Below are 11,444 nucleotides of genomic sequence, written 5' to 3'. Positions count from 1 at the left end.
ATGCATTTAAAAAAAAACATCCATAAAAAGATAAGTGATGTATCCCTACCTTATAAAAAGTTCAAAAGAACTCTTATGAATAGTGTGATGACTTTTTTATCCCTAAAAAGGTTTATTTACCCATATACCCATTTATGTCGTATTAACTCTTATGCTTCCCGTATTTATTTCTCTTAGCTTCTTTAGTCTTCCTTTCCTTCCAACTTCCATCGCCCAAAGTTATTTTTCTTCTAATGTAAGAAAGCAAAACTATTTAACCTGATAATAGTCCTCTTGGGATGGGGGAATAGGCTGGATATAATCCACTTTGTTACTATTTTTATAAAAACACACACACACACACACACACACACACATTCACACACACAAATCCACCGAATTCAATTACCTCATCACCTAATTAGACTTTTTTCTTTTGAAACTTTCTCCATTAACTTTTAGTTGCAATATTTTAACTTTCACGCTTATCAATACATAATTTCAATCTCTTGTATCTCACATTGTAGAAATGTAAAAAATCTGAAGATTAAATATTTAAAACATATATATAAATTGAGATGAATCTAATAAGATCCCAAATGACTCTTTTGCCTAACAAAAAAGTCAATAAAAATAAAGATCAATTATAAAAAAAATGAAATATATATATATATATATATATATATATATATATATATATATATATATATATATATATATATATATATATATATATATATATATATATATATATATATATATATATATATATTTCAAGTGTTGCAACTAAAAGTGACGGATGGTGTATATTATAATTCACAATAAAAGCCATATTGCACCACTAAAAGCTTACAACTAAAAAGTGAATAGTGTATATATATATTTTCAAGTGTTACATTTCTGTACCTACGCAAGGATATGATTGTTAACAATTTATTTCTTAGTATATGCGTTTAAAAGCCTAGTCACTAAGTTTTGGGTGTCATGACAAGCTATTACAACTCGACCATAAACAACAAATATGTCGCGCGCAACGCGCGCGTAGGCTCCCATAGTTAAAAAAAATGGTGGGAGTAATAATTTAGCATGAGTCAAATTTTAAAATAAATTCATCTCAACTTTACTAAACCCAACCTGTTCATATTTACTGAACTAATTGGAATTGAATTGAATTGAATTGAATAGAGCTAAAATAAATATTTTACTCCGTATAAAAGAGAAAATTAGAAGTTGAATTGAACTGAAATGAAATTAAGATGATGTGAACACGCCCTCAGACACTTGAATTGACACTTTTGATGCAGTTAAGACTCAAGGGGTCAAGGGGGAGGAAATGAATTTGAAAAATGGTTAATATTTGAATTAACGAGTAAAAAGGTCTGTGGACTGTGGTAGATGCCGAAGGAAGAGAACAAATTTGGAGGGAAAATGGAGTTGCTGAAATTGTCGAGGCTCAAACTCCAGCTTCGTGCCCTAGTCTCCGAGGTCAAAGATCTTCGAGTAAGCCATTCTCTCTTTCTCTCTCCTTTTTCTTCTTCTTCTTCTCTCTTCTCTAATTAATCTCTTCTGCAATAATCAGGAAAAAGAAAAATCTGCTACAGAACAACTCCACCTTTCAACCCAGGTTTTTCCAATCATTTTCAATTCTGTAAAATTCGCATTATGCAGCTTGATTATGAGTTTTTTTGTAATTTTTGTTTTGAAATTCAGAAGCAGAAGCAATCGGAAGAGGAACTTGGGAGGAAATTGAAGGAATTGGAATCTGAATTAGCTTCGTCAATTGAAGTACGCCAGAAATTAGAAAGGAAGGTTTGAATTTTTGCACATCAACTGTTCGATGAAATTCCTGTGAGAGATACTGGTTCTATTTTGTTATGTATTGTTGTTTGTTGTGATAGGTAAGTTATCTCCAGAATGATAATGCTTTGCTTGAGAGCAAGCAAAAGGAGCTGAATGGCACTATACAAAGCCTTCTTCAATCAAGGGAGCAATTTGTTAATGCTTATCAGGTTTTCTTTTGATCGCGGCTTTATTTTGTTTGTTTATGACTTAATGATCATGTATCTGATTTCACTGAAATCTTTAATAGAGCGGAATAGTTTTGCATCAATTGTTGTTGATGGAGTTTCAAGATGTTATGTTGTGGGTTTGATACATTTAACTATTTAAGTAGCACTTGGACATCACCTAATAATTACAATCGATTGATCGGACATAAGTACAACTATAGTCATAAGTATAAGACTAAGAGGTCACCCAACTATGAGAATACATTTGGTGCTTAGGATCATGATGAAACTTAGACTCTACTTGCAAACCAGTCAAGTATCATTAAGCATTTTCAAGTGATTTAGTATGAGTTCTTTGGACGAATTTTGAACAAGGCTTTTTACATAAGGCAAGACCTGTAAGTTGGTTTGATATGTGACTTAAGTCATTTAGATGTTTAAAACACCACATGTTTAGCAGGCTAATGAATGCTATATTATATCTTATTATCCTGTGAGACACTGTGGCTATACCGATTTTTTTTTAAAAATATTTTTTTACGATAGTAACAGCTTTGGGTTCTTATCGAAAGGGTTTTCTGCAATGTTCTCTATTTTCATTCCATTGAATGTATAATGTAACTTTCCCATTTTTCTGTGTAATATTTTGGATTGCACTTCTATTGTAGTCCAAATGGACCTTCTGTTATTGGATACAGAGGGGTTTAGAGCATTGAGTATATATATATTTATATTGGTTGGTTTCAGGAATCAACTTATGATATGAAACGTTCAATTGAAGAAAGAGATCGGAAGCTCAAGTTTTTCTCAGAGAAGTTGAAGTCACACTTGTTACTGTTTGATGCTATAGAAAAGGAGGCATCATCTGTAAAGCAAGTTGTTGATGGTGTGCGGCATGTTGTCAATGAAAAAGAGGAAGTCGGTATGTAAAAACCTTGATTCATAAGTTTATTTTCTTTTTTCTCTGTTGATCTCTCACTTTGTTAGTTGCAAAGAGTTTATATAAATTTGTTACAGTAATAGCCATGTGAATTCGCACAATATTTCTTGTCTTCTTTTTCTATCATTAACGTTTGTTGAGTCTATATGTGCAGTAAACAGCTTAAAAAGAAAGTTAGACAGACTTCCTGAGGCTGAGAAGGTTCTTATGGGTAATTGCTATTCTGTAGCTCACAAGTTGACCTAATCTTTTCTTGATTCATTCAGGCTTAAACAGTGTTTGTTGTTGTGTCATGCAGGAAAAATAAATGAAATGGAAAATAGGCTTGGGAAGTACAATGATGAGCTCCAGAGAAAAGAGAAGATTATTTCTGAGCTAGAAGCACATATTGAAGCACAAAGAAATAGTAACAAAAATCAAACACAAGTGGAAACTATATCCTTCTGATCTATGCATTTTTAGAGCAACGTAAGTGATTTCTTGAATTCCTATATGTGAGCAATCTCCAAAATGTTATGCTTTGACTACTGTCACCTTCAGAAAACTCTATCAAAGAAGGAAGCTATTATACAAAATTTAATATCAGAGAAGCAGGTACAGATTTTTTGCTCGCTCATGTTGTTATTTGTAGTTCATCCTTTCAGTTTGATTAATTTTCGCCTTGCTGTAATTTTCACTTTCTATATGCCACTGCAGGCTTTGGATTCCGAACTAAAGAGTTTAGGTGCTGTCTTGGAGAAGATCCAGCATGCTTTCAGAGATATGAATGAGGTCTTTAGCGTAGTTGTCATAATCAGTTCCCCTGTTTTACCGTATGCTTATTCTTAATGTGAACGGATTATAACAATTTGACAACTGTATATCATCATACTGATTTCCTGATTGGACATCTGCCAGTTGATAGATTAGGCATTCTTATAAAACCTAATTAACATGTATAAAATGTGATGATCAGCTGTGTGGTATCAACAAGGTCATCAGATTTTACATTCTCAAAAGAGAAAAAACTAATCAATGTCATCGGATTATACTTTTCTCAATAGGTTATTGAAGCATACCATGTTAAATCTTGTGAATGTTTACTATAGCTTTTGAACTTCATATTCATGTACATTTTTTTGGTAACATCTAATGGTATAAAGAGTAATTACAGCTGTCATGGCAAGATTGTAAAAACAACAATCTATGGCATCTCTCTTCATATTTGCAGAATGCTACATATTTCCAATTGTGATATTCTGATCCAAATGACAGGACAAAGAAGCATTTCTATCAATAATCGAAAGCAAGGAAAAATTTTATACGATTCCTAGAGAGGAAACGAGAAGGTCTAGCTCTGGATTTCATTGTCATTCATGATCAGCATCTGGTGATTATATGACATTTATAAGCTTTCCTAAATGCTAGTGCGTTGCTACCAATCCCTCCCTCCTCCCCCAAAAGATTAGAGAGGAAAAGAAATAAATAATTGTTCATTTCACCTTATTTCCACTTATTTAAGGGAAATAAGTTCTAATAAGATAAGTTCAGGACAAATAAGTTTTGATAAGGGTTAATAAGGGAATTTCATGTTCCAACCACAACTAGAATAAGTTCTAATAAGTCTAGATAAGTTTAGATAAGTACAGATAAATGCAGATGAGTGAAAATCATGTGAATTGATCAGTATTAAGGAATTATATGTTAAGCCGAAAATTAGAATAATACTTTTATGCTAAGAATACCATGTACATATTATTTCATGCATTCTTTACATCACACTTACATATGTGAATTTAAATCCTAATTTCTTTGACTTGTTTTCTTGCCAGCTAGAGTACGGGAATACAGTCAATACATATGTCAAATTAGCAATTTGTGGGGTGGGGGGAAGGGGATTCAAACTAAGGAAGTTGAATTGTTGGCTTAAGAATTTGTGGATGTCCTTCCTTCCCTTTTTTATTTCATTTTTGACAATATGTGATTGATTATTCTTAGTGATCTACTGATTCTTATTTTTCACATTGAGCCTTCAGGACGGAAGATTCTAAGGTTGGCATGAGGAAGGATGCTGAATCACTGCTTACTTTGGGAGGCTTTGCAGGTTGCACAGGTACTTGATATGTTGATCATGGTCTTTCTCTTGTCTGGTCCAAGGCTCAAGTTTATAAGTCTACATAAGCTTTGTACCTTATGTATATTCACTTATTTCATGTCTCAATTTCAACCTATTGGGGAATTGCATATTGGTTGAATTCTTGCACAATTCAAAAGTTTTCTTTTTTCTGGACTTCAAGAATTAATTATGTCAAGCTCCTCCATAGAAAACTAAAACTAAAAAGCTCCTATTCAAGATTTTATATTCTGGTGTATTGTATAAATCATCTGACTTAATATCCAATCCTCCCTACCCTGCCTTGGGCATGAAAAATTATGATGTTGATGGTTATATTGGCAATTGGCAAGACAAAAAGATTTTAATGAAAATTGCATATACATATATAGCACTTGAAAGTCTAGAACAAGATTTGTACTTTTTCCTTGGCTAATTAATATAAGAAAATTGAGTCTTCTTTAAGCTAGAGATGAGTTGGGTTGGGTTAACACTTGAACATTGGTTTTATTTTAGTACTCCGTATGTTGTTTTATTGATGAACACAACACCATTTGTAAGAATTAAAACCAGTGCATGGACTTATAGTTTTTGTCTTCTTTATTTCTTTTGAATTTGTTGCCTTTTACTTTTTATAGCATCTTCACAACGTGATCTGTGTGATACATACCCTTCCACAGAAATGCAAGAAGCGAATGTCCAGGAGTTCCATGCAGAAGAGGCAAGTAAATCTCTTGCATATGGGACTATACATGTAATACCTTTCTTCTTATATGTGGTAGTGTAGTACTGAATTATGAGGTACCGTGTGATGAAATTGTAGCCTGCTTGCTCTACCAAGTCTATTTCTTCTGGACCTGAATCATTTACTACTGCTCAAACCAAGTCCATCAATGAAGCAAAGGTACAAGAAAGTAACTTCTGTTCATGTAATTGATTCCATAACTTCGTTTGCAACATTTTTTTGCTCCATGTGTCTTTTTTTTTGCTCCTTGTGTCATTTCAATCTGAATGACATGGGGTATTCTGGGGACATGCAGTGGTTAATATTGATTTGTTAGACGTGCTTTCTGGTATTCTGAAGTCGTGAATTAGTTTCAGCAGGTTATATATAGTGACTGAAGCATAGTTAGCTCTTGATTGGTTCTTAAAAATTCCTTTAGTTCTTCAGTAAATTGAAATTAGCTGAATCTGATCATTGCTTGACTTCAATGCATCTTTTTCTTCTATATAGTGTGTCTGCACAACCACAGCTTGCCAAGTGGACTCTGAGTGCTCTACCACTCAAGCAGATACTTGATAACCTCCTGGCTAGGTTCCAACTAATGATACCATGTATGTTTCTGCTTATCTCATGCGAAAACAACATTATATATATTAATATTGGTTTCTTGAACACTTCTTGGGTTATGTGATGCAGGGACATAGCCTACCCTCTTATCTGGCCTTGAATTAGGGCAGAATTGGGCTGAAAACTGTATTACATGATACTCTCCAGGCAATTTTAGAGCATTGGAGGTGTGGGGCTCCATCAGCCGATTTACTTAAGTGGTTCATACGAAGGCATACCCCATTAGTCTTAAACTCTCGAGAGTCTGCCCTAGTTGCACTGTAATCTTAATGCTGAAGGCGGTTTAGTTCATATTCATTCGCAGTGTTAAATTTAACTCATATTGATGTCTCAAGTCCTCCCTTTTCTGGAAGTGGAAATACAACTAATGTAGATGTGTACCATTATAGACAATTGCCATTGTGCCCAAAATGATACCCTGCATTTATTCTGAAAATCTGATATTATTTGTGAACCTGGACTGCAGGCAACTGCATGCGGTGGAGTATAAATATATGATAGCAGCGGCCATCAATTTCAGCCACCAGATTTGTTGTAGTGCCTTTTTAATGTCTTTTGGGGGTTGAGGTTTAAATATTTCATCAGTATATGCATCTCAGAAATTGGCTGGACATCATTGTAACTTCAACTACTATGATTTAAATAGATTGCCTGATTTTATGTCTATTTTAATGTTATTGGTCTATTTAGTAGATTGCCTAAATTTCATGTCTATACAGAAGAGTCTGGCTAATTATCTAACAGTTATGTATTTAATACTTAATAGGGGTAGAAAATCGAGTATAATAGTAGTGGCCATTAAAGGTGTTTATGAATTTTGTCTGCTGTGAACTACTCCATTTTTAACTGCTTAAGCATATAGACCAATTTTTGAAAAATTTATATATACTGCTTAAGGTGATGATGGAACAAGTGAAAAACTATATTGGAACAAAACAAATGCTACAATAGTTTATCTCATCATAATAAAACTATTATCAATCAATCAATCAATCAATCAAAGCCTTAATCCCAAAAGTGGGGTCGGCTAACATGAACCAAATTTGATTATTCCGTGTAGTCATCAACATAAATCTTTCTCCTCCATCCCTTACGATCCAAAACTTCATCCTCACGTAAATCCATGCACTTCATATCCTTCCTCACTCCTTCCAACCAAGTCATCTTTGGTCTCCCTCTTCCTCGTTTAATCCCTCCATGGTCCCACTCTTCCACCCTTCGCACCGGTGCACCCTCGGGTCTCCGTCTTACATGTCCAAACCAACGCAGACGATTTTCCCTTAATTTATCTACAATGCCCGCCACACCTACTTTCTTGCGAATAACCTCATTTCTGATTCTATCTCTTAAAGTGTTTCCACACATCCACCTTAACATGCGCATTTCCGTAACCTCCATCTTTTTAATATGCTCTTTCTTAGAAGCCCAACATTCTGTACCATAGAGCAACACTGGTCTTATGGCAGTCCTGTAGAATTTTCCCTTCAACTTTAAGGGAATGCTGCGGTCGCATAACACTCCCGTGGCCGCTCTCCATTTAAGCCACCCTGACTTAATCCTGTGGGTCACGTCTTGATCAATGTCACCATTCTTCTGGATGATCGACCCTAGGTACTTAAAACATTCACTCATGGTCAAATCCTTTCCATCCAAACTCACCACGTCATTGCTTGTCCCCCTCTGAGTGCCAAAACGACATACCAAATATTCAGTCTTACTCCGACTTAGCTTAAACCCTCTAGATTCCAACCTTTGCCTCCATTGCTCCAACTTTACATTAACCCCATCCTTAGTCTCATCCACCAAAACGATATCATCTGCGAACAGCATACACCATGGAACCTCATCTTGAATTGGTCTAGTTAATTCATCTAGAACCGTTGCAAAAAGAAAAGGGCTTAATGCAGACCCTTGATGCAATCCGATTGTAATAGGGAAATCTTTTGTCAACCCTCCGCATGTCCTCACATTTGTTGACACATCCCGATACATATCCTTAACTAGGTCTACATACCTTCGTGGGATACCTTTCTTCAACATTGCCCACCAAAGTATCTCTCTTGGCACCTTGTCATATGCCTTCTCTAAATCAATAAAGACCATATGAAGATCTTTCTTCTTTACCCTATAAAACTCCATCATTTGTCTTATCAAATGGATTGCCTCCATAGTAGATCTCCCAGGCATAAAACCAAATTGGTTATCTGAAATGCTTGTGCATGCCCTCAACCTTTGTTCAATCACCCTTTCCCACAACTTCATAGTATGGCTCATAAGCTTAATTCCTCGATAGTTAGAACAATCTTGAGCGTCTCCTTTGTTTTTATAAACCGGGACCAAGGTGCTCTTCCTCCAATCTTGTGGGATCCTTGTAGCCGTCCATATCTTGTTGAAAAGGTTTGTTAACCAATCAATACCAATCTTACCCAAACACCTCCACACCTCTATCGGTACCCCATCAGGGCCAACCGCCTTCTTAGGTTCCATCTTCCTCAGTGCAATCTCCACCTCTACTCTCCTAATCCTTCGCACATACTCCATGTTGATTTCTTCATCACTCATAGAGGTATCTCCTATCACAACTCCAATACTTCCATTAAATAATTCATCGAAGTACCCCTTCCACCTGTCCTTGATGCCCTCCTCTTGCACTAGGACCATTTGGTTCTTATCTTTGACACACTTCACCATGCCAATATCCTTCCTTGCCTCTTGTCTTCTCTTTGCCATCTTATAAATGATCCTTTCTCCCTCCTTGGAATCAAGCTTTTCATAAACCTCCTGATATGCCTTTGCTTTTGCTTGGCGAACAGCTGCCTTTGCTTTACTCTTAGCCTCCTTATACGCTGCAAAGGTTTCATCACTCCTACATTTTCCTAAGGCTTGATAGCATTCCCTTTTTTGCTTAATTACTGCTTTCACCTCTTCATTCCACCACGAAGTATCTCTCTGTACCGAAGTTCTTCCCCTTACTTCCCCTAAGACCTCTTTGGCCACTCTTAGGAAACAGTTCTTCATTCGTAACCAAGTCATGTCCGGATCCACCTCTCCATCCCAATCCGCTTCTTCAATTACCTTTTCTGTAAAAACCTTAGCTTTTGCATCCCTTAGGGTCCACCATCTTATCCTTGGTTCTTCTTGTCTAACTTTTTTCTTCGCCTTCTCTTTCAGACGAATAGTCATTACCAATAGCCGGTGTTGGGTGACCACACTCTCCCCTGGGATAACCTTACAGTTTATGCAACTTTGTCTATCTATGCTCCTTGTGAGCAGGAAGTCTATTTGAGTTGCATTTGCTCCATTCCGAAAAGTTATCAAGTGTGAATCCCTCTTCTTAAACCAAGTATTAGCCAAAATTAAATCATATGATTGGGCAAAATCCATAATAGCTTCACCACCGGCGTCCCTCTGCCCATACCCAAAGCCTCCATGGACACTCTCATAGCCATCTCGGCTCGCCCCAACGTGCCCATTTAGATCCCCTCCAATATATAACTTCTCTGAGTGGTGGACACCCTGCACCACCTCGTCTAGGTCCTCCCAAAATTGTCGTTTCTCTTCTGCATCTAAACCCACTTGGGGAGCATAAGCACTGATAACATTCACAATCTCCTTGCCACATAGCAACTTCAGCCTTATCAACCTATCGTTCTTCCGATAGACCTCGATCACCTCTTTTGCCAACCTCTCATCGAGAACCACACCAACTCCGTTCCTAGCTCCACCATTCCTTGTTCTGTGGCTCGTTTCTTGCCCAACATACCATACCTTATACCCCAAAACCAAGCCTCGAGCTCCTTCTCCTGTCCATCTTGTCTCTTGGAGGCACATGATGTTCACGCGTCGTCTTTTCATTACTTCTACCAATTCTGCTGATTTTCCCGTAAGAGACCCCACATTCCAAGAACCAATCCGCAAACTAAATTCTTTTCTCCCACGCTCCCTCCTGATCCCAACTCCAAGCCCTTGATTATTTGACACCACAATTGGGCAATATGGCGCGTCGCTTCTGGGCGACGACCTAGCAACCCTTACATACTTATCACTGCACCCGGGTCTGGGAAGTGCAGCGCGTCGCTCAGTAGGGAACGCCCCAATGGCACGCCCTTGCTCATTTGACACCACACTCGGGCAATGTGGCGCGTCGCTTCTGGGCGACGACCTAGCAACCCTTGCATACTTATCACTACACCCGGGTCTAGGAAGTGCAGCGCGTCGCTGAGTAGGGAACGCCCCCACGAAAATATCTGTTTGGCTCATGTCATGGGATGTGACGAAGTTTTATACTGGCTGTCACTGGCCTACCGTAACCCTCCTCCTTTATCCAGGCTTGGGACTGGCAGCGGGAAACCCACTGGCGGAGTTAATAAAACTATTATATAATAGTAATTATCTCATCATAATAAACTTATAGAATCAAAAGTATCCAAAACCATTCTCAACAACCTTTCACCCAGGTATCAAATATCAGTATTTTGTAAACTCAAATCCGATCTGAACAATTTTGATCGCCACCTTTCCTTGTCAAGTCAAAAGAAATACTTCCTCCGTTATAATGTGCAATATTTTCCAAAAATGGATGTTACACATTATCTACAATAAATTAAAACTTTCCTCTTTTAGTAATTTTTTTTTACTTAAAATGACCAATGTACCCTTAGTTAGCTTTACTAACACATATTAAATGATTAAGATTATATGTTATTAACATATTAACCAAAATTAATTAATCAATTATCTAAACTCATCCCAATCTCTCTCCTCCCTCACAACCACATCCACCACCATTATCACCAACTTCTCTCTTACCTGCCTCGTAGCCGCCCCAGCCGCCGCCACCACCACCACCACTTTTCTCTCTCTTCTCTCACAGCGACGGTCTGAATCCACCCCAGCTGAAATCCCCCACCCACCCACCCAACCCCAACCTCGAATCCCCCTAAGTAGTGAGCACCTCCCCTCCATTCATGTCGCCGCGAAATTCCCCACCCAAGTCGCCCAAACCTACCCCTGCCGCACCAAGATCTCTAGAAAAATCCTAATCAAACCCATCCCAAACCCTAACATTGCTTA

At 37.3% G+C, this 11,444-nt stretch overlaps 2 protein-coding genes across 3 annotated transcripts; both read left to right on the top strand.

The window, feature by feature from the left end:
* The first annotated feature begins 1,374 nt into the window (after positions 1 to 1,374).
* On the top strand, positions 1,375 to 3,947 carry LOC145565361 (uncharacterized). The gene is made up of 8 exons (XM_081625396.1): positions 1,375 to 1,479; positions 1,690 to 1,788; positions 1,878 to 1,988; positions 2,736 to 2,910; positions 3,083 to 3,139; positions 3,227 to 3,363; positions 3,463 to 3,522; positions 3,625 to 3,947. Exons 1-8 carry the CDS (start codon positions 1,375 to 1,377, stop codon positions 3,754 to 3,756), a joined length of 876 nt encoding a protein of 291 aa, XP_081481522.1. The 3' UTR covers positions 3,757 to 3,947.
* An 850-nt stretch (positions 3,948 to 4,797) lies between these two features.
* Positions 4,798 to 7,014, top strand: LOC145564068 (uncharacterized). Of its 2 annotated transcripts, none has more exons than XM_081624421.1 (5): positions 4,798 to 5,020; positions 5,659 to 5,741; positions 5,844 to 5,924; positions 6,255 to 6,355; positions 6,441 to 7,014. In XM_081624421.1, exons 1-5 carry the CDS (start codon positions 4,976 to 4,978, stop codon positions 6,446 to 6,448), a joined length of 318 nt encoding a protein of 105 aa, XP_081480547.1. In that variant the 5' UTR covers positions 4,798 to 4,975; the 3' UTR covers positions 6,449 to 7,014. The 2 variants fall into 2 exon arrangements, with proteins under 2 accessions (XP_081480547.1, XP_081480548.1); XM_081624422.1 differs by having other exon boundaries at positions 4,800 to 5,020; positions 5,701 to 5,741.
* The last annotated feature ends 4,430 nt before the right edge of the window (positions 7,015 to 11,444 follow it).

Source organism: Chenopodium album, chromosome 10, assembly GCF_948465745.1.
Source record: "Chenopodium album chromosome 10, dcCheAlbu1.1, whole genome shotgun sequence".
Classification (NCBI taxonomy): Eukaryota; Viridiplantae; Streptophyta; class Magnoliopsida; order Caryophyllales; family Amaranthaceae; genus Chenopodium; species Chenopodium album.
Note: the sequence above shows the minus strand (reverse complement) of the source record. Positions and strands in the feature narration are given on the sequence as shown.